This window comes from Acanthochromis polyacanthus, chromosome 9, assembly GCF_021347895.1.
Source record: "Acanthochromis polyacanthus isolate Apoly-LR-REF ecotype Palm Island chromosome 9, KAUST_Apoly_ChrSc, whole genome shotgun sequence".
Classification (NCBI taxonomy): domain Eukaryota; kingdom Metazoa; phylum Chordata; class Actinopteri; family Pomacentridae; genus Acanthochromis; species Acanthochromis polyacanthus.
Genome location: NC_067121.1, coordinates 29473738 through 29501724, shown reverse-complemented (window position 1 = coordinate 29501724; position 27987 = coordinate 29473738). Strand labels below are relative to the sequence as shown.

At 41.1% G+C, this 27987-nt stretch overlaps 1 protein-coding gene across 2 annotated transcripts in view; it reads right to left on the bottom strand.

Moving 5' to 3' along the window:
• The window catches only part of kcnn1a (potassium intermediate/small conductance calcium-activated channel, subfamily N, member 1a), a 58671-nt gene that overhangs the window by 15028 nt on the left and 15656 nt on the right, over positions 1-27987 (bottom strand). For both annotated transcript variants that reach the window (XM_022200706.2, XM_022200708.2), the window contains exons 2-5: positions 15607-16080; positions 11773-11868; positions 10566-10984; positions 46-187 (exon numbers count right to left, since the gene is read on the bottom strand). In XM_022200706.2, the coding sequence (XP_022056398.1) occupies positions 46-187; positions 10566-10984; positions 11773-11868; positions 15607-16080 (1131 nt within the window). The remainder of the gene's footprint in view (positions 1-45; positions 188-10565; positions 10985-11772; positions 11869-15606; positions 16081-27987) is intronic.

The window sequence follows — 27987 nt, the reverse complement described above, 5'->3', positions numbered from 1 at the left end:
TTGTCTGGTAAGAATTTTATCTGAAAGAAGACAACAGGAACCTACCATGATCCCTGTAAGCAGACACACGCCTTTCCCACAGTACGTGTGTGGTACCATGTCACCGTAGCCAATAGAGAGGAAGGTGATCGAGATGAGCCACATAGCTCCCAGGAAGTTACTGGTCACTTCCTGTTTGTCATGATACCTGAAGCAACGAACATAAGCAGAAGTGGGAGACAGACAGTCAGGAAAACTGGACGCTTTCGTTCTTGAATGTGAGCATGCTGAAGAAAGACTGTGCGAACCAAAGAGGGGTGGTGGGTGGAGGAGGTGGAGGTGGTGAGGACTGAGGAGTAGGAAGAAATCATGATGCAAGGTGAGACACCTGTTTAAAAAAGCCAGTTTGGCACAGAGTCCAAAAAATGCATCCAATTCTATTCTGAGAAGCAAAAATGAAGGTATACTCAGTGCGTTTGAAAGAGAAACTAGAAGTCTTTTTGATTGTTCTTTGGCTTTACGTCATTTCTAACTGTGGCAGTTTTAATGGAAAAACATGAGCTAATGGGCAGGAAACTTAAAACTGACATGAAGGCAGAAAAAGCTTTTTTTTCTTTACTAAATTTGGTGATTTCAAACTGAAACCACTGAACATGTGTTGCATGTTCAGCGTCAGCCAGAATAAAAAGTCTGCTGGTATGAATGATGGGAAGGGAGGTTTTAAAAAAATGAGGCCAAATCATTGTCATACAATAGCAAAGAAATTACAATTTTAAAAAAAATGTTTCAAATGAAAAAAGAGAGGCCATGTTGCTGGAAGTGGATAGAGAACCGCGGGTCAAACTTAGATTGAATAATGCAACCCAACAAATGTGGCAGTGCATCCAAAAATGCAAAGACAGTTGCTTTAAATCGAACTAACAGTTGGCTTATTGATCGTGGTTTGCTGCAAATCTTTCTTCATAGAGTTTCCGCTGCCCCGAGAAAAGGTTTGGCAATGCAAATCATCACTTCAAACATGTTGTCTGCTGAAAATAGCTGACAGCCATGCTTGAATTGTCAGTCCAAAGGCCCACAGTGCAATTGCAAAGATACTTCTAGAGGAAAAAACCCACACAAAGTACAAAGCTGGATTGTGGATGACATTCCCATACCTTTTTGCAGCAAGACAAAAGTCTATCACAGAGGCAAATCTGCCTCATCCACCCACCGCCATTCAAGTCGCCTGATTATTCCCAATGGGCTGTCTAGGAGGAGATCAGATAAGATTTAACTCTGGAGTTAAAATCAAATATTCATTAAGTACTTCGAGACAACATCTCACTAACATCCTTATGACAAGACAACGTAAATTGAGTCTAATTTCTTGGGATTTTGTTAAGGCTTCTCTGAAGGGATTCTGATTGTTCCAATCATGAATTTCCAATGAGTTTGAACTATCCAGCAGGGACCCAGCGTGCGGACTCAAAATGACCAGAACAATCACCTCTAATTAGCGCACAAGTACAGATTGGAGCTCTGAGGGCCAGTCTGTGAATTTTATCTCGAGTTTTCCTCTCTGTCGGGAAAAACTCCTGAGCTAGTTTATAGAAATGCCTGCTCCTCTTTCTCCTCCAAGACAGTTCATTGTTATCAAATATCATAAATGAAGTAATCATGCCGTCTGCAGTTCTGAAAACTCCCACTCTCGAGTTTCTATTCATGCTCAAAGTCAGGGGGAAAAATAACTATGAGCATTTTTTGTCCCACAGAGTGTCGAAAAAAGTGTGTGGTCTGTGGGAATCAAGCTTTTCAAATGACATGCAGATAAGCAGTCTGTACAATACCATGCAGGAATAAAAAAAGATGTCTGCATCCTGCATGCTTCAAAGCCAGTATATTGAGAGCAGGGGAGCGATGGGAAAACCGAGGGTCCGCTTAGAGATTCAAACCATCTCTGACAAATGCTGCAGTATCACCAGGTGGAGAGGGATTGCACGTCTTCTCGGACAGGCTTTCATTTGTAAACAGTGGGGGAAGGATTGGATGAGCAACAAAGGAAGAAGCTCATTGAATTTGACACCCCTGTCTCTTTTACCTGCATCCCATCACTTCACCAGCTGCCCTTTGATAGCTGCCAGGGGGCTAAACTTGATCAGCTGGCTAAATATTGTAATTACAAGTGAATAGTATGTTAATTTCATTCATCTTGTCATCAAGGCATGCAGAGAGTGAGTCATGTCTTCAAGGAGGGCAGAAATGTGCTGCACCTTTCCGCATAGTAAACAGTATATTACAGTGTAATGCAGGGGGACTTCTCTGTCTTTTGTCATTATAACCCATAAATATGCTTGCTTCTTCTTTTATCGTGTTTTTCTAATGGTGGATGTATGTTTTTGTCGCACGTATTTCAGGTGTTACTCTGAAAAAGAAGCAGACGACAGCAATTCGGGAACAGAGACAGAGGCTGAATGGGGAGCTAATCGATAGCGTTTTAAGGCTCTCAATATACTGTGTCAAGTTTTGGAATAGCATGGAGAAGAGCTGGCACCACTTTCAACCTATTCCAGGACAAGAGGTCTGTAATGTCAAGCTGATAGTTTTATCCCCCATTGTTAAATCCTCCCTGACAGACAGTCACGGCGACACATTATCCTGCCATCAATTAATAGATATTTCAGAGATTTATCCAAAGTAATACTCTAAAATACATCTGTATGAGCTCTGAACCTTTTCTTCTATGGTGGGCTAGAGGACAGAGTACAGCATGATCAACACAGACGAGGTAACATCTCTACGGTTCGGTATCTTAGCTAAGCATGTCGACAGCAGCAACGACAAAATTAACAGCTTCATCAAACTATCATCCAAAATAGTTTCAAATAGTCTAGTCAGTCCTGTCACCAGCACAGGGATGTGTTCTGTTCATGTACCAATGAACAATTCACTGTTATTTAATTTTTTAACTGTTGCTATTTGTAGATGAGCTTTGGAGACGAGATGACGACATGTCCTCTGGATAAATAGAAGTGTTATGGATCAAATGTGAATGAGCCACACACTTCCCTTTGCCAACATGCACACATACACACTTAAACTATCAGGAATATTCTAAATATTCGATCAAAAATTCTACAGTGTAAAATATTTCAGGTTTAAGGACACAGAAAAAGCCTTTGCACATAAAAGTCCCGTGAATGCAACATAACTAGCTTCTGTCTCTCTTCAATGAAAAATGGCTCCTCCTTTTCAGCAATTATATTCACGTTGTTCAAGCGTTCTTTTTAAATGTTGCTGTCTGCTGATTGAACTGCTTCACATACATGAAGCCCGTGAAACCGCTTCAATATGAGAAGAAAAGAGCTGTTTGAACAACACATATAAATGTGCTTTGTGTCCCTCAACACACACAAGTCAGGTAAAACATAAAATAACATATGTGCACAACCTAAATCTATACCAATATTCACAAACCTCCTCTGAGAAACCTGCATTATCTTTACTTTCTTCCACCGGTCAGCTACTACAGCAAAGTAAAAGGACTTCCCTCACAATGAAAAGCGTCTGTTTAACATTCTGCAGCTACCTCCTCTGTCTGCATTTTTTGCTTCACAGCAAACAAGCAGAGTTTAAAAAAAAAAAAAAGTCAACTAGCCTTATTGATAGAAAGGAATTTGAGCACGGGCTGAGATAACTTGGGGACAAATATGTTGCGATGCTCCTCTGGGAGTGTGTTAGTTGCAGTAAACATGAGCAGATTAGAGTCAAAGTAATGATGACCTAATTGAGAAGCTGCAAACCTAACGGTGTTTCTACAGCACAGCCAATATGCAAAGCAGGCAGGCAAGGAAGCAGCAGCAGCAGCAGCACACACTTGTATCCTGCACATCTGAGAACATGTTTCCAAGTAAAAACAATACTCAACAGTTATTTTTAAATCATAATATTTTAGATGTTTTAATTGTGGGGTCTTTAGATTAAATTCTGTTATTCTGCATCCCAATAGAATTATCTAAAATAGGGCAGTCAGTTCTTTAAGTTAATTCTTTGACTGTGCTAAAGGGATACAAAGGGATACACAAACAATACCAGCAGTCTGCCTGACAATTGTGATCCACAGAGGATGAATCCTACTGACTTTAGTGATCCTCTGTCTTTTCCTGCATCACCACTATTAGATTATTTTTTGTGGTTTTGACAGAAATGATTTTATAACTAACGAATTGATTTCCATTCAATATGCAACATATATTCATGTCCCCCCTCAGGATGACTTGTAGCTCTGGTAATGCCTCCATTTTTTTTTTTAATCTAGTGCCATCATTGGGTCAAAAGTTCCACTGCGCTGGAAACATGCAAATGTATCAGCAAAAGTAACCATTTAGAACATTACACACAGCTGCTCCCAGCTTAGCAAAAGACATTTCTACTTGAAAAGTGAAAATGTCCGTATGTCTGAATGCTAACACTGACTTTAGGCATCATGTATAAAACACATTTCATTCTTTTCCTGTAAAGTGCACATAGAGAAAGCTCACATATACTATAAGAACGGAAAAGCATAGAAAATAAAACATGCAGAGTACAGAACGTAAAATTCGTGGCTGTCTTCATCTCTTGGCTTTGTGCCCAAGTTCAACTCTGTTCACTGAATTCTTAAACACACTTGAGCAGTCAAGGGGCTCAATGTCACAGTGACCCTTCATCAGAAAATCAAACATGGAGGAGTGGCGGTCTCACAAGGTGTGCTGTAATTGTGCTGTAGCCAATTAACATAAAACATAAACCACATGGAGGCTTGCGGTCTCACAGCGGCTGGATATTAGCTTTAGACTGAGTGCCTCTTACGTCTCCTGTATATTGTTGCCAGGAACAAAACTATTACGTTGCACCAAAATGACTGCACATTAATAATGAAGTAAATTTAATGTACGGTCAAACAATTAATGTCAAAGTAAAGACCTGCTTGGATTGTCTGACTTGTAAATCAAATGTGCGTGTTTGTGAATCTAATCAACACTTTGACAGGAGCTACAAGAAAACTTCCCCACAGCACGCTGCAGTAGTTTAACTACTGAGACTTTCTGCAAGTCATTCAATTACAAATAATAAAGCTAAAGATGTCAGCTAGCACAAGCCCTTATCAAGCTCTCTACCCTTGCAAACTTTCATATTTAAACTGAGAACTTCAGTCAGTTTTTTTTCTTCCATAAAGTCAAGCCTCTCTGTGACCTGCCACGACTGTCCTTCTTAATCTCCAAGGCCACCAGACAGGAAGCTCTTTTCATGAGGCCCTTAATCTTAATGTTCCAGTGCTGGAGCGTGTGCTTGTGTCTCTGGGGTTATCAGATAGAGAGTATCCTATTACAGATGTTTCATTGAATTAGGCTGGAGACTCCTCCAAAAAAACTCGGCAGCAAGTTTCCAGCCGCAGCATCGCACTCTGGCCATCCTGAGCTGCAAAGCAAAGTTGTCGTGCTCAATCTTAAAAACAAGTTAAAAACATTCCTCCTTTAATTCTTCTCCTAGAAATTACACGCTCAATTTGCTTCACGCTCTGGGTATTCGACCTTCAGAGGACACACATATAGAAGCGTTTAAACACGACTTCTCCACCTCCACTGCCAACTCAGTACACCTAGGCATTTTCTTTCATGTTCCCAGTCTTCCCAATGCGCTCAGCACTGTACAAAATGTGCTGTATTTCTGCCCACAACACCAAGTCTGGCTATAAGGTAGCACTTGATCATTAGAATCAACCGCCTCTCTAGATGCTGCCTACTTTCAAGTGCCCCAGCAAGTGTCTACCCAAAACATTTCAAGGTTTTTCAAGTTTAAAGTCCTCGCGTGGTTACTGAACTTGTAGCTGTTTGTTGTTTCTTGTTGCATAGCTGTGACACATTCATACTAAACCTCAATAAAGCATTACATCTGTTATTAATTTTGCTTATTAAACCAGGTTTTCTCACAACAAAACCAGAGAGCACAGGGATTAAATGTATATCTGTATGAGACGTCAATAAGAGGAATCAAAACAACGAACCAATTCCCCTAAAATCAGACTAATTCACAACAGAATAATCTTTCTAAGAGTAGCCGGCCATAAGCATCTAACCAGTGACTAAGACTTCATAGAATATTGACCGAAGACAGCAGCTACATGTGTTTGAATTTCTCCTTCAGAACACTTTTTTCTTCTAACGGTCTACTGAAAATGTTCCTACGGTGGCTGCGACTGAAGTGCATTTCTATGCTAAAGGAAAACAACAAGAGTTACTGATTTCTACTAGAGGCTGCTACCTGCCCTTGAGCAAAGAACAACACCAGATCGGCTCATCAGTGTAGATCATATCTGGGGATGGTGATCCTCTTCATCTTCCTTGTTATGCAAACATGCTCTGTAAATGACCTTCAGCTGCAAACAATGCGATGCCTATATAGTTAGCATTGTCACAAAGACATATTTCCAGATCAAGTCATCAAACCACAGAGAATCTACCTGAGCTTGGTGAATCACACTCTTGTCTTAGCTTGAAAGTAAACAGTTTGCTTGTGAGCTCTGGGTTCAGTTTTAGTGTCACATTTGCTTTGAGTTGGTTGTTAATTAGGAGTTGCAGTTTGTTCTGTAATGTCCATCAAATTTCTTAACATATGTGGACAAAAATGCTTTGAGAGACTGAAATTCTTGAAATGAAGTCATCTTCAGCACTTTCAAACAACAGAAACATTTTCTGTCACCGCCTATGTTGCTGCATTTTACTTTAAATATAAATCTACTGCAACAACAACCTAAAAAGAACATCAGCATTGTTAGATTTGTGCCTCCTCAATGACAGTTCAGTGCGGTTACACTCACGACCTGGAGGCTGTAAACTTGTAAAATCTACCTGAATATTTTATGTAAACCTGTGGTTGATGTGAGAAAGTTCAAGTTGCACCGGTGTGCGTTTCTCTGGTTAGACACTCGGACAGCCTGTTCTTGGCTTGGCGGTTTGTATCTCGTGGCTAAGTGATGACACAGTCTGGATGTCAGACCTTGGGTGTAGGTGTATCTGACTAGTAACTCAAGCCCGATAATCTGGTGCTGCGCTCTGAGGGAAAGTCAGCTAAACCTTCTGAGAGCTTGTCTTCAACGTAGCCTACGGGTCCTCGCTGGAGAAAGCAAGGTGAGAAACAGCAGTCTCACATCGCCTCGAAATAGAGCATTTTGTTTCAGATAACAGAGTTAGAACAGGAGAGGAAGAGAATTAGATAACAGTTAAGGAGAAAAAGGAGCGAGAAACCAGGGAGGCAAGGCAAGGCATGCATGCAAGTGTGTAACTGAGTTCGGGCTGGATTAGGCCTGCTTGTCATGGATAAGGGAAGGCAAAGGGACGGGAAATCAGTAGTGGGGAGAGATGAGGAGAAACCGCAAAGCATGCCACGTCAGATGGGTACAGTAGGAGATCTGCAAAGGATCAGTCAGGAGTAAGAGAGAGAGGGAGGGAGCTTCTTGGTAGTGAGGGAGAAGCCAAAAGAGCTTAGTTAAGGAGCTTAGTTGAGGTAGGTTAGCTCTGAAGATGGGCTGCATCAGGAAAGAAGGGAAAGGGGGCCAGTGACCAGAGTTAAATCCACATACTGTAACATTAGCATTTCTCCCATCTCCCCCCTCCCTCCACCCCTCCATCCGTCTCAGTCCCCTGGTTGTGTGTCTTTCATTCCCCCCATCTAGGCGTTTTCCAGGTAAGACTCCGTGTTCGTCCAATCTCACACCGTACTGCCCTTCGATTTACTGAGGAGCGTGGTCAATGTGACAGTGTAGCGGCGCATTTAACAGAGGATACAAGTCACACACAGCACTTTGGGAAACAAGCGCCTCTTTTGTCCACTTTTGTTTAACTAGAAATGATGGGATTGATAAGTAAACATGAAAACGTGCATGCTGTTTCGATGTTTACTGAAGGACGGGAGGAAGGGGGATGACATTCAGTTCATGTATGCAAACAGAAACTGGAGACACTGCAGTCGGCAAAGAACAAACTCCTGTTCATAAGGTGTCTCCATTTAACTGTGCTGCAATGGAAAACAATGCCCCTATGCCTCCCTGCATGTAAACTGTGTACCACTACTTATATGTAACTCGCAATCAAAGTCATTCCGTGCTAAACAGTAAGACACACCCCACACCAAAGTGACCTTAAGTAGTACACAAAATGACTCGTCATTTGTTCCCTCCTTGGATACTCAGACCTTCTTTTGGCGACAGAAGACAAACTGTTCTCCTCTCTAGACAAAAATCTTTAGGGTAGAAGCAACAAAAGTCTGTGGAAAACTGGTACAACACTGTTCAATTAATTTTGTGAAGGGAGACACATAATGAGATGGTAATGTGTGAACACAAAGAACAGAAAGGCTTTTGCTCCTCAAAAATCTTTGGAGTTGCTGCTAAAAAGACTTCTTGTGCAGTATGGATCTATAACAATTGCATAAGGACAGGGAGAGGAAAAAAATGGTAAAAGACAAATTGCCCTCTGGCAGACGCGTGAAGGTGACTTGAAGGAGTTGCTCCAGTTTAGTACAAATTTCCTCCTCCCCTCCCTTCACCTCCTCCTGCTCCAGCTCCTACCGGCCTAACACACAACAGTTAGCAAAGAGACGCTTGCTTCAAAGTGCTGCTCACACCGTCGGTCTCTGCTGGCCTCCTATAGACACTAAACTCCATTTTCTTAGCAGAATGGTGCCACTTTCATGCCAACTTAAGGGCCTGCCTAATTCTCCTTCGGCCTACTGAGTTTGAAAAGGATCATCGGTTGATTTAGTTTCAGAGGGGTTGCCCCTTCTCCCCACTACCACCCCCACCCTCCAACCCCACTCAGGGCAGCAGTGGCGCCAGCTCGGTGAAAAAATGGCAAGTTGGTTTTTTTCCACGGCTAGAGAACGAGGACTCACATGGTATCCCTATGGAGCAGCATAGTGGGGAAATAGAAAGTACAACAAAACATTATACAAACACACACACACATGCACGCATACACACAACCTACACGTGCATGCTTGCACCCAACCATAGTAACACACGGAGACATACGTACACAAATCTGCCAATCTGGACATGTTATTCTGAAACTGAAACCAAACGACTGAAGGCATGCACTGCTCATGGAAAGTGTGTGTCACAGAATGTATGTGTGACCAAATCCAATCTACCAAGACTCTTTTAGAGATCCTGTGCTTCTCACCTAATCATCTATTTAAGCTTCCAAACTGACCCCACATAGTTAGGCATGTGCAGTGTCAGATATTCACTGTTTTCTAACTATAAAAAAAACTTCATATTCCTGCCTTGCATAATGAGGTACTAGAGACCAAATGATGGCAACAATCTCACCTTATTGCCAATTTAAACCCTGTCACAGTCAAATCGAAGGTTAGGATTAAAAAAAAAAAAAAAAAGACAGACAGTGAAACAGTGTGCAGCAATAGCCCTAAGCTCGACTCTATGGACACATCATTACTGGTATTCGAACTCGCCGTCGCACTGTCTTGATGTTAAGGGTGAACTCTCATCACTGTTACACCGCACTGTCCTGCCTCTGTGTTCCAGAGAAGCGGCGGACAAAGGTCAGCTGATCTGGTCCCCTCTATGGGTTTAAATCCACCAGCCAGCAGTTGGAGGTGCTGAGGGTCTAAGAGGATCCAAGGTCAGGTGTGCAGAAGGGGATGGTTAGTGACAGGTTAACATGGGAGTAGTTAAGAGGAGGGGTAGAGGAAGGGAGGCGGGTTCTTAGTAAAAGCAGGCAAGGTGAGCTGCAGGAGGACACGAAGCATCTTTAGCCAGGGCCTGGCCGAAAGATTGAAAGAAAAGACCTCCTCTGGTCTGATGCCTAAGTTTTACGCTGCAGTACATGCAGACGAGCATATTGGTTCTAATAAAAGCTGTTGCCATAGATCTTCCACTCTCCACCCACCCTGTTCAAGTTCCCCCTCCACACCAACTACGCAAAGATGACTTTAAGACATCAAAGCTGGCATTAACGTCTCATTTCCCTATGCAAATGCAAAGCGAGAAAGAAAGAGAAAGCTTTTCGTTTCTCCCTGCCTCTTTCAGTTTCAGTGAGAATCATTGCTGCCCCCTTGAGACGAAGCCCGATGCGCAGTTTTGGAGAGAAAACGGGATAGGGGATCCTGGGGGCTGCTCTGCATTACCAAAACAAACCATTCAGCAAACAAACAATTAGACACTCATGAATTATGGACAAGCCATCTAAAATAGCAATAAAACAAGGAGTGGGAAGTCGTGGAGCGAGTGCTGAGCTAATGAAACGTATATCAGGGTGTTTTTAAACACTCAGGCAGCGGTATAGTATGTGGGCGCATCAGCGTATGCCTCCCTGCACACGTGTACAGCATTTACATATAACCTATTCTGATGGTTCCACACATTTCCGTGGACAATTGCAGGGTGAGCGACGGAAAACAAGGTAACACTGTGAAGCGTGGGACAAAACAGAGACGAAAGTGATAGAAGAAAAGGTGTCTAGTAATCCACAATGCACAATTATGCATCAGCCATTTTGTTTTTCCAATTTGTGCCCAGCAACATCCATTATTCACAACCCCGTGTTTACCTCTCACAGACACGCACAGTCCATGCAGCAATGATCCAGGAGGATATACTGAACACCAGCAGAACAGTTCCTGGACATATAGTCATGAGGGTCTTCATGACAAAGCGTGTGTTGAAGTTGATCTTGTTGAGGGCGCCGATGCTGCGAGACGAAGCGTCCGTGAACAGCTTGCTGTGGAGTAACATGACCCTGCCAATCAGGTAGAGTCTCAGGAACATGGGGATAGAGAGAATGATGTCCACGTCAGCGTCGGCCACCGACGGCGTGTAGGTGAAGGCCAGCCGCGCCGTCCAAGTGAAGACATACTGGCCCGGGATGGGATGGATGGCACACACCAGCAGCTCCAGCACGATGAAGAAGATTCGCTCATACGTCATGGCTATCCTCCAATCGTCCGCACCATTGTCGACCATAAACAGCTGTAGAGGAACAAACAAGGACATTGGGGTCATATGTAGTATTTTACTTTCTTCCAAGTGTCACTTTTTTCTTCCATACATCTTTAAAATTCAACAACATGCCCTCCTAAGTAGGGCCTTCATTGTAAATTCATGTTGTGTGAATAAAATGATACATGAGACATCCAAGTTATTCATCTGAGATAGTCCATGTCACTTAATTTAATTGAGATGCAGCACAGAGCAACCAAACTCAAACAGAACAAAAGCATACACACAATCAAAGGAACCGATCAGAATCTGGCTTGTAGATTATTTGCAGTGTTTTCCGACTCTAATGATTGATAATCACTACTTAATAAACAGTAGCACAATAACCAAGACCAAGGTAAGAACAGACTGGTAGTTGTCCTGTTGAACAGAACATCCTGATGGCCACATTCAACAAAACAAATGTATTTACACGCGCACATTCCTTTTCTGTATATCAAACTGTATAAAATATATACATGTATATATATATATATATATATATATATATATATACACACACACACACACGTTATACAGTACATGGGGCTGGTTCTTTATTTTGCTTGCTTGCTGTATATGTCGTCTCATGTATTCTCTTAAATTTTAAGCTGCATGAGGATTATGCACTTTGAATTATACAGATTTTTTAAAATAATATCTTCTCCTATTTAACCTTTTTCATTTGGGCTCAAACTGCAAATTCAAAATCCCCAAAAATTCCAAAAGCTGCTTGTAAAATGAATAAAATAAAGTTCGATTTTCTTCTGTAAACTCACCTGGATTTCCCGGGCATGGTACATTATTATAAGACCAAGCAATATAACAGTGGAAAGGCTGATAAGGCATTTCAGTGCAAATGAGTATGAAGATTCCTACAGTGAGAGAAAAAGACATGAAAGAAGATATGAGAAAAGACAATGTTAAATTAACACAGTTAACACATTTGCACAAACACTGACTATTGTCACATAGTAATTCTGAATTATCATTTTATACTTCTATTATAGTATTATACAAAGGAATAAAGAGAACAACTATTACTTAAATTCATGTTGACTTTCTGTATTTTCAGTGTCTATATTTAGCCGCAATAGATAGTATTGTATTTATGACTTATCACTATAACACCAATGGTTTCTGAGTCGTATGTTGCTGCTTAGCAACTAAATCTAATGAGATAGCTGAACAAAATAGATAGAATTCAAGTGAAAACTGTAACTCTACTCACTATAACTCTATATTCCATATTTTCAAGGTTTAAACAGAGAAAATGAGTACCAGAAATCTACATACATGTTCACATTCACACACAGATACACAGAACATGTACACACATACTTATCAGCTTAAGTCTAACCAGACCAGATAATGGGCTATTTCACACAAACAGCGCAGTCAGGATGTTGTTAAACAATGCAGCTGCAGGTGTAGGTGCAGCCTGATATTATCTATGGACGCTATTCCCCACCATCTAAACTACCAATTAATCAAAGCCCAGCACTAACAGGGGGACTTTCCACTTAATAGTAGGTGCAGAAAAGGCAAAGCTAGCATTAGCAGGGGGCCACCACAGTGAGCATTGCTGGTGATAAATATGCCAGCTGGATGCTGGCACTGCAGTGCTCTGTGTGTGTGTGTGTGTGTGTGTGTGTGTGTGTGTGTGTGTGTGTGTGTGTGTGTGTGTGTGTGTGTGTGTGTGTGTGTGTGTGTGTGTGCCATAGATCCAGGAAATGAGAACCTGTGCTACTCAAATCCCCCCCTCTATGTTGGTAAAATGCCAAAAGATAAATCAGTTTAAGAGCCATGGTGTAAAAATGCCGCTGTGCAGCAAAGTAATGATCATAGAGTTGTCATTATAATAACGACACCAACGACAAATGATAAAAACAACAAGTGGAAATATCGTTGCTAATCGCCAGTCAGTCAGAGCTACTCGGTATTACTCTGTCCTTCGGTGGTCCATATTACAGAATGTATTTTTAGCTATCAACTAGATTGCTTTGCCCCTTAGGTCGGCGACATGTTCTCAAGACATTCTAATGTCTGAAATTGTTTTGAGAAGTCCCTGCTGAAATAACATTGAGTAAACCAATTAATCCACCTGCCAGAGGTTCAAGGATTTTTCTGTCCCAGAGCTCACTGCCTCTTAACGTATTTGCCTCCTTCAGGGCTCAGAAAACCTTGGCTGTCTGCTCTGTGATGCGACATGAGATGGAAAATGAACCATCCACAGCACATGCTACCTGTCTGGTGTAAGAGAAGGATGCTGATCTACTCTGAGGCACTGGGTCATTTCCATTTCAGCTGAGGTCAGCTTGATGAATGGACTGAACTCCACTCAGTAACAGTCACAAACAAATCTATTGGCTTTCTTAAAACCCCATAAGTCATCCTATAGATTTCCCCACTGACTTACTATATCTTACACAAACACGCACACGTACAGAGGTACACAGATGTAATCAATAGGGCTGGCCCGAATAGTGGTTTCTGGTCTCCGGATATTCGGGCACTACGAATATCCGAATATTCGTTCCGCCCCGTTACGGGGTGGGGTGGGGGTGGGGGATATTCGGATACCAAAATTAATATCTGGATACCGCAGTAGTGAACGAGTATTTGGATATTCGGGTCCAGCCATAGCAATCAAAAACATATTTTAAAAATCTAACAGACAGACCAAGGGAAAAAAAAAAAAAAAAAAAAATCAATCTTCTACAACGCTGATTACAATTACATGCAAACTGGGAAATATGCAAATTAGGCGATGACGTCATTTAGCGACTTCTAGCGCCAACAGGGACTTTGCTTACTGAGGAGTTGGCAACAGTGTTTAAAATTCTAGTTCAATTTCTCATAGCTGTAGCACCCTGTGACAGCGTAATATTTAAATCAAAATCAAGGTGACAAAATATTTATGTTTAAGGTTGTTACATAATGTAGGAAAAAAACAGGTGCCAGGTAGAAAAAGTTAGACGCTTCCTGGTGATAAGATAAAGCTAGTCGTAAAAACAGTTAGTCACCAGTTGTGGAAGAGACAAAGATAGCAACTAGCTGGTGAACAGAAAAAGTTAGCCACTTGAAAAGACAAAACTTGTCAACTTGTGAAAAGACACAGCTGGAAGCTACCTGGTGATAAGACAAAGTTTGTTGTAAAAAAGGCAAAGTTAGTCACTAGTTAGTGAACAAACAAAGCTAGTCATAGCTGGTAAAAACACAGTTAGCCAACAGTGAATAAAAACACAAAGTTAGCCACTAGCCAGTAAAACCAAAGTGAGGTAATAGTGAGTAAAAGCACGAAGGTAGCCAATAGCCAGTAAAAACAAAGTTAGCCACTACCCAGTAAAAACACAAAGTTAGATAATAGTGAGTAAAAACACAAAGCTAGCCAATAACCAGTAAAAACACAATTAGCCAATAAAAACACAAAATTAGAAACTAGCTAGTAAAAATGCAGTTTGCCATTAGCTACCCCCCCACACACACACACACACACAAAATTAGAAACTAATGCCAACTAATTAGCCAATGACAAAGCCAGCAGCAAAACCTACTGAATAGTTTACACAGTGTGGCATATAGCAAGCTAAAAAAAATACAGTTGTACCTGCCACAACTTGGTGAAAACCAAAACAATTAAACATTGTACTTACATTTGTCTGGTTGCTGGAAGCATAGCTCCACATTAATGTTAATGCTGAATAAATAATCTGTTAACTTGTTTGCGAAATATAAACTTGATTATGTCATATGTGCAGTGTTGTGTTCGTATTGGAGGGTTTTGACCCCAAGCAATCACTGATACTTGTTGTCGATGGGCTAAAACACACAAGTCACCTGTAAGATCTATAATCCTTCAAAGTTTTTACTCAGTCCACATGTGAAACTTACCTGTCCTGTGGCATGTCATATACTGCAATGCACTGCAGTGTCAGCTCCCTACTAAACAGCCCAGGAAATACTGTGGCGTAAGCTGCTCTGAGTTCAGTGAATGAATGATGTTCGAACCGTAAGTATGACACCACTGAACTGTTTAGTTGATCTAGAAGGACAATGTCAGGTGAAGTGGGGGCGTTTTGGTCACAGTGACCCTGAAACCAAAGTGTTTTGCTCCTGTCCTTCCTCTAGAGTCCCCTTTGTTTCTACAGCCTGCTGCGTCACTTGCGCTCTCATAATTGCTATGGTTCTGTCTAAATCTTCCTTCATCCCCTTTCCTCCACTATCCCACTCTCCATCTGCCACAGTGGCACCAGTAGTGGAATCAATCCTTTGGCTAAGTGCCAATCTGATGAAAAACTTGCAACAAAAGTAGGCCAACAAGAAATGACTAAATAAAACTAATGGACTAAATGGAACATTTAAAAAGGCTAATCAGAGTTTTAATAGAATAAATAGACCGTTAGTCACTGTGCAGATCACATGACACTCCTTTTTATTCGTATTTGAGGAATATTCCCAATAGCTTTGTTAGATAATGTACGTCAGTGTCTGTGCTAATAATCACTCTTCATGAAAGTGACAGCTGCAAACCCCACACAACTCAAAAAACAACAATAGCAATGACAACACACAGCGCTCCCACTCATGCATCACACACATGCACAACCCACCTTCGTGTAAACCCCCCATGACAGTTCCGTCTCTGTCACCATGACGACAATCCCAAACATCCCGAAGATGAGTGCGTAATCGCTGAGCCGCTTCCGCTTCTCGAACAGCGCCCTCCGGTGGCCGAGCTTGTAGCCAATGTCCCTGTTCTTCTTCTGGGGAGCCCTGCCTCCACCGCGCCCGCTGCCCTCCCTGACCAGACTCTCATTGGACGCCTTGCTGGGGTCTTCACCGCCGTTGCCCTTGGACACCACCACCTCCAGGCCAGAGCTGTGCAGCGTCTGCAAGGGTTGCGTCTCCGAGTCGAGCTCCGCGAGGTTGCGGCGCGACGAGGACGCCAGGCTGCCCACTAGTGGTCTCACCACTCCGCCATTGAACTTGCAGGTGTTCATGGCTATCTGAGGGAGTCGGCCGCTGCTCTCGGAGAGGGAGGGCTTGGATCCAGCATGGCTCAGCTTCTTCTGCTCAGTAGTGGCCTGTGAAGAGGAAGCAAAGGGATGAATACAATACTATCACAACAGAAAGGGTGTAAAAGCTGACAGTAGGTTGAAGAAACACACACACACACACACAGTTGCAGACTTTAAATAGAGCATTGATGTGGGAGTTACATCTCTGTGGCTCTGGAGAGGGCAAAGAGAGGGAAGGATCTTGCAAAACAATTTTTGGTTATAAAAGCAGACAGATTTAGTGCTCAGCAGGACATGTGTCCAAACATACAGTATGAATCAAAATAGCAATAGTTCTTGTATGAAAGACCCAAATACTGAAGCTCCTGAGTAACAGAACCGTAGTGGTTTTAATTAAGGATGGTTTAAGCTTCTGTTTGTAAAGTGAAAAACATTATTAAAGCGCTAAAAAACTGTCAAGACCAACTTTTGCATCGTCTTTTTTAACAGTATAATACATATGTACCAGCTTTTCCTTCAGGGAAAATGGCATCAAACCTGATCACTCAAAAACAAATGAATAATGGATGGAGCTTGATGTATAAATAAAACCATATAACCAATAGTGGACCCTACAAAGTGCAGAAAATTGAATCTTTGCGCTGCACAAATTTAGATATGAATGATTAATGCTCGGCGTGACCCTGTTTCCTGTCAGACAAACACTCTTCCTCTGCAGAGATGAGCGGTGGGCTGCCGAAAAGAGAGGACAGAAGAAGGAAACCTTCTCAAATCAAGCATATCTAGGAGCTTCCTACGATTTTAATGGGAAGGACTCAAAGGATAGTGCACATGCATAATGTAAGCTAGCATAAAAACACAATGTCCAACAACTCTATATTTCAAATTGCAATGAGACAGAGGACATACGATCATCTTCTTTTGCATCTTTTCCTTTCAAGTCACCTACACATCACAGAGGTGTTGCTTCTTTCATGGAGTTGTGTATCGTTTCTGCTGTTTCTTGGTCGGTAGCAAAGTTTCTGCCCCGGCAACACAGAAAGAAAATATTCCATCCATACAGAGGCTGTAGAGCAGTCACCCCAAAAGCATCTATCTGCCTGTCTATCCCCTGCCCTTCAGAGACTTGGGCAGATTATCATAATGGGTTATGAAAACTTCACATGGAACAGTGCTTTTTCCGAAACAAGTCGGGGGTGTGTGATAGCACTGCTGGCCCTTTTTATTAGCCTTGACAAAGCATGCCTAATGCCTTTAAATGTGCTGGTGGGAATACAGAAGGGCAGCCCTAATGGAAATTTACTAACTCTGGTCCTGTGATGCTATCGTCTTGTGCATATTGTGGCTCCATGAGAACAGGACTAAAGGTTAAGGATTAGTGCAGCCCATAGTGTTTCTAATCCCCTTTTCTGTATTAAATTGCTTTTTAATCTGTGCCATTAGGACCCCTCTATACTTTTGAAGACTGTGCAGTGAGTGAACTTTAGGTTTGAATGACAGGAAAAGACTGAAAACAGATGCTGATATGGCAGTAGTGGTCGAGATACAGTTCTTTGTAATAGGATAAAATTAGACAGACACATTTTAGTAATTTGATTTCAGTTCAACAAATTAAAATAACAGCGAGTTCCCCACAGATGCTGCCTGGATTAAAGTCACTTGTTACTGATTTTCCAATTAATTCTGGCAATTTACAACTTATTGGCAACAAGGATTAGAATCTCAACATATTTAATTAATGCTCTGCCATACAAAGTTAGAAAAGAATGGATGAAAAATATGGATTTTCTTTGCTTCAGGAATCTCTTGTAAATAAAGCACCTCAGAATCAATATCAAAAAGATCAACAGAGATGTACACAGACTGGCAGAAGACCTGCAGGATTGATCTTAACCAGCATCAGCGACTGAACCGTATGAGGCTGTTTTGCTAAATATTTTTAAAGTCTTCTCCCGTGTGTAAATCTCTTCCTTCAGCCACAGTAACTCTCAGCCTGTCAGTCTTTTGTTTAGGATCCTCACCATAACCGGTACTGAGCCACTAGCAAACATCATCACTGCTTTTGGTGTCACAACATGATGTCACTCACTCTCAAAAGAGAATTTCCTTCCTTTGTGTAGGAGTGAAATAACTCTGAAGTCCTGCTCTGAGCCTGGACTATTTTTAGGCTCACTCAAACTTCTGAAGATGCTTGATATGTAAATACGGATCGTCGACTATTTAAAAAAAAAAAAAAAAAAAAAAAAATCAGAGAAACAAACAGACTCACGAACCACTGCCATGTAAAACAAAGCTTGTGGATGTTTGTGTTAATATAGTTTTAAAAAAAGAGTCCAGAATGGGAGTATTAAACTACTTCTGACTGCAGATTCTTAATATTACCTTGGCAAAAGCTTTGATCCTAAAAAAACAAACACTTTTCCCTCATACATTCGAGCAGCAGGAGCAATTGGGGTTCTTTGGTTTTTGTGGCACAAAACACCTTAACCCTCCTGTTGTCTTCATTTACAGGCACCAAAAAAATATTGTTTCCTTGTCTGAAAAAAAATCCAAAATTCAGCAAAATATTCCCCAAATTTCTCAAAATTTGCAAAACCTTGATGGAGAAAATTTCAATAACTCTTTAATTTCCCTTAAAAGTTTTATTTAAAAAGAAATCCCTCAAATTTGGAAAGAAAAAGGAGTAAAAATTTCCCCCAAAAAACAAAAATATCTAAAGTGAGTATTTATACATCACTAAAACTTCTAATATTTTCTTTAACAACATTCACGTAAAAATCTCGAATTTCGCTGGATTTTGGTTGATTTTTATGTGAATGTTCTTAAAGAAACATTTAACATTTCTTTTTTCCACCAAAAGATGTTCAAAGATTTCCCAAAAATGTTGAAAATGTGGACATCAGTAGTTTCACTGATTTTTTTTTTCCTCCCACACTGTCAAACTTTAAAACGGGTCAGTTTTGACCTGCAGGACAACACGAGGGATAAGTTAAGATGTTCCTTAAAGTCTGAGTAAAATAAAATCTGTTGCACAAAACATCTTTTAGTGGTTCCACAAAGTTTCCTTAAAATGTTCACCTCAGTATTCTAGATTTTCTCTTTATCTTGGTCTTATTCTTTAGGAAAACCTTAAAGCTAGTTAAACCACTGCACAAAACACCTTAGGAACCACTGTAAGGAAAAACAATGTACCTCTAACTCAGTTTTTATCACAGCATGGTGGAGCTTCTCACTATGAATGAAGGAAATGCAGTTTCCTCTCACATTTGTGTTTTTTGCTAGTCTGCTTTTATTTTTTTGCTATCTACACACACTGAGCAACAGGTGAGGCGATAAAAGGTATCACAAGTGTGACTGCAAGCAAACAAGTGGTCTCCATGGAAACTGGAGTTTTACAGTTTTTTTTTTTCTTTCAATTAAGAAAATGGCTTCACGTTTTCCTTAAATAAGCGATTCTTCAAAACATCCTTAGGTAACTCCCTTAGCTGAGGAAAGAAAGTCATATAGGAGTCAGTTGTTTTGTGCAGCTTTATCGTACCCCAGTACTAAACACTACGGTAAAAGTCAACCACATCCACCACCTGCAAACTTGATTTTCTCACTATCAAGTGAAACAAACTGTATTTGTGTCTGAATTCTGGAGCCGCCCTCTTTAAAGGCTCCACCTTGTCGAAATACTCTGCTTAACTATGAGACCAATTACTAATTCCTTTAGAATTCTTGTCAAATCACGCCGTCTTTCTAAGATATCTGATAAATATAGACCTTTAGGAAGATCATTGTCAAATTAATGAATTTCTGTTTGTTGATAAATGCTCTGTAATGCTGTCCTTGGAAAGCATAGGATCATTTCTCGCCTTTCTGTGGATCATGGTGGCTTCTCTGACGCACCTTTACCTCAGTTTTTTTTTTTTTAGTTCAGCTGTACAACTGTGTGTGTATTCCACAACAGACTAACTCTAGCTGATGACTCATTTGGTGGCGTCACCTGTTTAATAAAAATAAAAAAAATTGTCAAGTTGAAGAACATAACACACAGAAGCAAGAAAATTAAAGAGCATAGCACAGAGAAGATGTTCATATTGGTTGAAGGCGTGGATTTATAGATCAGAGTGCACTAAGTGTGACTGCAGAACAGGGGATTTTTCTCTCCCGGACAGAGATGTTCCTGCTTCGCCTTCGACAAACACACCAATCCCTGCACCTAAACTGATGTCATAAAAGTGCTGTAAATTCCTACAACGTCAAATCTCAAACTGCCAGTGGAAACTATGGGTTCATGCAGTCTTCCAATTAAGAATGTCAACAATTACAAATAACAGGAAGTCTTTTCTTATATATAACCATTCCTTATACTATTAGAAAAGGCTCATATATTGGGGCAAACGCATAAAAAGATACACAAATGTCCCCCTAATGTGGTTTCCAATGACCGATTACATGGCGATGGATCAGAGTAGTATAGCCATGTTGTGACAGTCCTGGGACAAAACAGGAGCCTGGCATGTAAAAGGAGAACATCCCAGGAAGTGTTGCTCCAGTAACATAAATGAACAGGATTGCTGACGGACGCGGGGAGTGCATGGCTGCTGTTACACGCTCAGCTTTAGTTACCCGTTTCTGGTGGTCATTCGTCACTGAACCAGGTCGGGACTGACCCAAATATGGGTAGCATCAGTCAGGTTGCGTGATCACATACCGTACATCTCTGCATTTCCACACAGCAGAGAGAAATTTTTACCAGAGAGAAGCTAAAAGCAGGAATATACGCGGAAAAGACCGAAAACACTAAAAGCCCATGCCTGACTTTTTCTGCCGTATAACTAAAGAGTCCTTCACAGACTTTACAGCAGCAGTTTTCAAAACCTCAAAGCACTCAATCAATTCCATACTCTCACCCACTTAGCCAGCTACCCAAGCTTCTGAGCATTTCCCCTGCAGCCAGACCAAACAGTGCGGCGGAAGGGCACGGTGGGCCGGCGTGCCCTTGTCGTCCCCTGATGCCCCCACAGAGGAGACGCGACGAGGCTGCCCGTCCAGCCAACCAACCGACGGCTCAATTTCATTCTGAATAGCACGCAGCATCCAGGCTCTATGAAATGGAGACTCATAATCAAATTGAAAAGCCTCAGTGCAGAACAGTTTAAATGAAGGCCTTGCTTTCTCTCTCTCTTTCTCTCTCTCTCTCTCTCTGTCTGTCTCACTCTCCAGGCAATCTAATAGAAAATCCGCATCCTTCAGTGCCGTATGGGGGCCACTGTGCACTAGTTTTGAAGGCTTACATACTCTAAAAATGGAATTGCGCATAATAACAACAATTCTTTGTATGTGAGTTTGAGCAAGTTGGTGCCAGTCTGTTTAATTACGCGTGTATGTGGGTGGGTGGGTGGATGTGTGCATATGTGCGCTAACCGAACAAGCTGAGCCGGAGCCAGGCCCCGGATTAGGTCGGATATGGATGTAGACAGCGACGAAACAAGCAGAAATTGTATGAGAAGATCCGCGCGTGTGTGTGTGTGTGTGTAAAATCTGTGAACGGCAGACAGACGCTGACAAGGCTGACATGAAAGGAGGATCACAAAGGAGAAAGAGGAGGGGAAAAAGCGACAAAAATAAGGTAGACATCTAGAAATTGAGGAAACATGAAAGGGTGAAAAGAGAAAGAGATAAATGAAAGAGAGGGAAGACAGCTCCCTGTGGGTGTCTCTGCCAGCCCCTGGAGTGATTGAGAGCTGCAGGCTACACTCTCCAGTTTGTCCCTGCACACTAGACGCTGTCACATTTCTCTGACAGGCCAGCAGGCATCAGGGCTCCTCCGTCCATCCCTGACCAGCATGTGGATCATTACTCAGTACTGGTAAAGACAGGGGGAAAACCAGTGGCTGCAGACAAACATGCATCAAGGAATATACTCCATTACAGCTGTCTGTGTGCTGAGGTGGTGGACATAAACAACATATCTACTGCAGGATCTTGTTAGAGCATCCAAAATGAACAGCACAGGTCCACATATATCTGAGGAATAATAATTTAAAAACTGTCATCTTGCAGTTGTAGAAAAGGTGAGTCTCTTCTTTGTGCCGAGTCTTATCGCCCTACGCTTCATGCTGTTACATCTCTGTAAGGATGTCTGCTGGTAAATAACGGCTGCTGCCGCTCCTGTCTGGGATAAGCTCCTGCAAGTGTCTCAAGAAGACACAACGGGGATTGGAAAGGATGTCGACGCTCACGCTGACTTCACATGTCTGAGTGAGCGTATGGACGACCGCTTGATGTGCAGTGAGTGAGTGAGTAGCTCATACGTGTCTGGGACGACACCAGATAGTCAGTGCAGGAACACATGAAAAGCCCATCGCCAGGTGTAGCTTCACCTCAAACATTTCCAGTCTCTCATCTTCTCTTGTCTGGTTTTGCCTGTTCTTTAGTGTGCAGCATCACTGAAGCTGTTCCAGGCTGAAGTAAGGATTCACATCCCAAACTGCTATTATATCTACAGTGTCCCCAACATCTCACCTCATACATGCTGCTGTGTATTGATTTAATATCAATACATGTGATTGAATATTAGCTGTCATGATGTTGTGACACAATTGGTTAAATGTGGGTAAAAATGTAATTTTTTATATTTTATACTCGCACTGAATTCAAATTTCACAGTATATATACATCTTTCCATCAGCCTGCTCTGTTGCCCCATCAGTTAGCAAAGTTGTCTCAATAATAATGCTCAGAAACAAATGTTATGAAATAGCAAATATATTTTTACAAAAGGTAATGGTGGCCTGATTACGATATTTTACCAACATAGTGAGGGAAAGTTCATATTAAACATGACTGCAAACTGTTCACTCCCAGCTCAAAAGGATCATATTTACAATTTCTGCAAAACATTTCTGACCTCATGTCACTTTCTGCGCAGTATCTACAAATGACAAATAATTAAAATCTGAAGATTTGAATCCAAAGACAGGCTAATGTTTTGTTGCAGTATTTCAGCACTATCTCACACCAAAATAAGCAATAACTATGTTGGTCCACAGTTGAAAACATATCTTCGCACAAAAAAAAGACTGCTAAACTGTAAGATACTTATGCTTTGTAGGAGTCATTCTAATGGCGGGTCACCTTAGCAACCAAGAAGACAACTGGAGGTTTGTGTGATCTTTTCCTAAACTGACCCAAGTTCAATTCTGGTGCCAAAGCTTAACCAGTACCTTGTAGCATGGGCTAAAAAGTACAGCTGAAACCACCTAAAATGCTTTACTTCAGTCGGTATTGATAATTATCTGTCCTTTTTAACTCCCGTTTCCTAGCGAAAGTTCTGTGTTTCGTGACCATGTAGCATCCCAATGCTAACATATTAGCTCTTTTGATGTGCAAAGCTAATAAAACTCAGAAGTCATGTGATGTTAAATTTGCAATTCAGTAGAAAAGAACAAGCCAAAACAAATAGCTACTTCACAATTTTACAGCTTTTATTGTGAAACTAGCACATTTTGTGGTAGGTATTACACATTTAGGTGTAAATCTGAGTTATCAGGGTTAAGGATGGTTGTGAATTGATCCCTAAATGCTTCAAAACCAAACCAACAGCAGCAATGTCAAATACATGCTCTATAAGCACAACCGCCATGCCCGCTAAAACCAGCTTTAAAGCTCACCATCATTCAGTGAAGACGGTTGAAAATTCAGTCATTATCGATGGTCTTCGTAAAACCTATGTACAATAAATTGTGACCCCATCAACTTTAGCACTGCTGTTGCCTCAGGGATGCCATAACCTTTGCTGAGGCAAAGAACTAGACGTAAAATATGGAATAAAAGCATGAACCCACAGCAGAAAATGGGATGGCCTCATTTAAAGATCACATTCACTCAAGCTGTGAATCATCTAAGACAAGGCACTCACGATTAGTTGTTTTTTGAACATTATTGCAAGAAGTAATAACCATTATATGTGAGTAAAAACTATGTGATGAATGCAGGTTTGTGGCAACAGTTACTATATACAGTATCGAAGGAAGAAATTCCAAAAAGAATTCTGTCTCGATCTGCAGTTATAATGTGCTAGTTTTGATAACACAGATGATTTTTTGGCTTCTACACACCTCAGCCTTTCTCAGTCTCTCGCGTTCTCTTACTCTTCAATTAGAGATAAAAGAGGAAAAAGTAGCCAAAAACAAGACAAATCCTCCATGGAGTAAAAGGACACAGGTACGTGCCTGTGGGAATGTGTTATTGCTAGGACTAATAACGCGCTGTGTTCAGTCGAGACACAACGCTATTATAATTAGGACCCAACAAGGTTACTCCATGTGTGCCTGCACAAGTGTGTGTCTTATAAACTAGGTCCTGGGGAGATTGGGGTTAGAACTGATGGGGGGTTACTTTCCCCTGTGGGACATCCACTGCCTCATTAGGAACAATTCTAATTTCCAGCAAATTAAAGGAGGAAGTTGTTAAAACCTGATTTCTAGATCGGGGCCATACAGGATGGACTGATCCTGATAAAATGATTAACAAACTGAACCTGGAAGTTGGTTATTAGTGTTAGAATGACCCCTAAATGCTGCAGTGTTGCAAAGTAACTAACTGCTTCTAATCAAATGCTGGAAGTGCAGTTTTTAGGAATATACTTTGAGCATTTCCGTTGGGCCATTTTAGTGCCTATTTATTCATCTACTCCATTAAATTTATTTACCGGCTGCATTCACTAGTTGGTTTTCAGCTTCTAACTTTAAATAAAAACAGAAATTATAATACACATTTCAGAATGTCTGATTTCCTCTCAACTTCTCAGATGGCTTTAATGAAAATAATGGTTTCACCTTCTTAAAACCAAATCATTTTGGGGTGTTTTTTTGCTCCTTACACAGTTTTTCTCACTGTAGCATTAAGTCCTGAACCACTATGGAAACAGCACAAATATGGCTAAAAGTAGAGACAATTCAAGTTGAATTTCTAAAGAATAACCTGCAATCAACATTTTCCAAGTGACCACAGATGCTAAAATGATGACTCTAAATACACAACAATAATATAAACGCAACACTTTTGTTTCTGCTCCCATTTTTTATGAGATGAATTCAAAGATCTAAAACTTTTTCCACACACACAATATCACCATTTCTCTCAAATATTGTTCACAAATCTGTCTAAATCTGTGATAGTGAGCACTTCTCCTTTGCTGAGATAATCCATCCCACCTCACAGGTGTGCCATATCAAGATGCTGATTAGACACCATGATTAGTGCACAGGTGTGCCTCAGACTGCCCACAATGTCTTCTTCTATTCTATTTATTGCTGCCTTGGGTAACAAAGCCAAGAATGCCACCTTTTTGATGACACAACACAGCCTAGTTTATTCACATGGAAACAGACCTAATACAAATTTTCTTTTTCTAATTCTTGCAACATTTCAAAACTTTGCTGGAACATATACAGAAACGTGTGTGATGTGACCAACAGGTCCTGAAGATATCATTAACTAATATGCTCATTGCCAAAACAGATCTATAAACCTGCTTAGAACTCAGACAATGACCTTCCTTGTAACTCCAGCATCTGTCACAATTTTAAGTTTTCTTCAGCATCACAGTAATCTGGTGACAGTCGTCCATGCAGCCATTGGTACACCGACTGCATGACTTGCTAAAAGCACACTTTTGTTCGGGGCAATTTCCCAAAAATGGAAACAAACATAGGCTTAAAATAGACATGGCTGAAGTTGTAGCCCACAGGCACCCACCCTCCTGAGAGGATGAAGGGTGCTGGAGGTGCAGTCAGATCGGTTTTGTCTGAGGGAGGCGACCCCAGTGTCAGAGTGATTTATAGGAATCTGAAGGAAAGACTCCTTAATGCACGACACATCCATTAAAGCCAATCCGTCACTCCATCACCGCAAGCAAACTTTTGACAAAAATGAACATGCATCAATCTCTCTACATGATTTTTTGAATTATGGTGGTGCTGTCTAATGAAGCAACTGTAATATTAAAAATGTGGTCATTAAACGAGTGACGTGAGGACATCTGCATCACTCACTGCTGAGGAACGTTCTGGAGACGAAAACTGTCTTTAGGACCACGCAAAGCTTGGTATGACTGGTCAAAACCACTCAAAAACGACACAGCAGTGGATGAAGTGAAGTGCTGTAGATGTAAAGAGAGCATTTTAGATGGAAGCATGCGATATGTGATTGTGAGCAGACTAAATATTTCGAAAGAAATCGCAAAAAATGAATTAAATTGTATTTTTTAAGCCCAAATAAGCATGGTTGCATTGGGTGCTATTATATCATGTTTGGTTCCAGTTTAATTTCCATGACCAAAAATTGCTTTAAGGAATATGGGGAATGTGAGGAAATTAACATTCTTTAAGTCCAGCAAATAAATATCTAATCAGTCAATAGAATGAAAGAACTGCATTGGAATTGTAAAGCACTTGTTCCAGGCTAGACGGGCAACGGCACGGTATATAGCTGAAGGTGAAAATCTCCCTTCTAATGTCGTTCATGTTGATGTTTATGTGAGACTCCCTCCATTAAACATGGTCCTTGAGCTTGTACCTGAAAACGGGACTATAAGAGCATCCAGTCCTGCACTAATCAGCTCTCTAAAGCATCCTCCATTTCACCTAATCACCAGTATTGCCTCATTCGCCTCTATAGACTCTCATTACGCCCAGCTGCTTGATTGATGCAGGATTTGTGCTGATAACCCCTCATAAAGAGGCAGATCCAGTCTTTGACACATTCCCACACAAACTGAGGTGTATGAGAGGAGGTTTGGCCACAAATCATACTTTACCTCCCGTACCAGACTCGCTATTTTTTTCTTTCGCTACATTAATTTACTTTTAAACACTTTGTATTTCTTATGTAGGTTAATTGGAAGAAAATTAATGTAAACTTTGACCCTCTCTGAGCTCACACATTCTGTTTTACTGTCTATAATTGTTTATGAAAGGTGGACATATTTTCTTGTATTTCTATTTGCTAGGTAGTTACGGTGGAGTTACATATTTTTCAACAACATATCACCATAAAATAAATGCAAAATAAATGAAAAATATGAATATTCTTTTCCCCTTCTGACATAGTAAATCTATTCAAGTTTTAAATGCTGTATTTCTGCAACTCATACTATTTGTAAACCACAATAACTGTAAGTAAAATTGTACAGCTGAAAGTTCAGTGAGTATTAATGTTTAGTGTTGAGGCTTTGACCTTGTCACTCCCCTGAAGCAAACATGAAGCTCGACTCGGTAGGAAGAGGAGAGTGATGGTATTAAATTCCCCAAAGGGGAAGCAGCACTCAGGGCCTACTAGAGGATGTTTGGGTGGAGATTTTGAAATGCTGTCAGCAGTGGTAACAGGTGGAGGTATAGCTTTCAGATGAGCGGTGAGCGCAGACATGAAGGAAAAGAATGAGCAGAACACTGACAGCCGAAGCACATGAGCGGGTCGCCAACAGGAATCGTCAGTGTGAGGGACGGCAAGCCCACCGGAAACATGGCCGATTCCCCGAGCGATATAATATCTAATGAACACCTGCTTTACCACTCCCCTAAAAGCACCTTGACAAAGTAAGGAAAGTGATTTGTTGTGTAAACGCTAACCAAATTAAACTCAGCAATCCATCTGAAATACAACAAAGGGCTAACACACTAAGTTATGCAGTAAATCCTGAAAACAACCCTTAATTATTAGCTTGAGGAAGACACCTTCTTCTCAGCTGCAGTAGTTTGAATCAGCATAATTAGTGACATCGATGCTGAAAATGCCCAAACAAATGGATTTTTTTTTTCCAACTTTAGGTCATGTTTCTTTTATCATCAAGCTAATAATTAAGGGTTGTTTAATTGATGAGCCATGACATCCGTCATTTTTGGCTTCAGTCATTGGTCAGCTGCAGTTCGTGCTACAGTTTTAGACAATGGCAGCGGCTGCAGCATGTGACTCAGTTCAGTG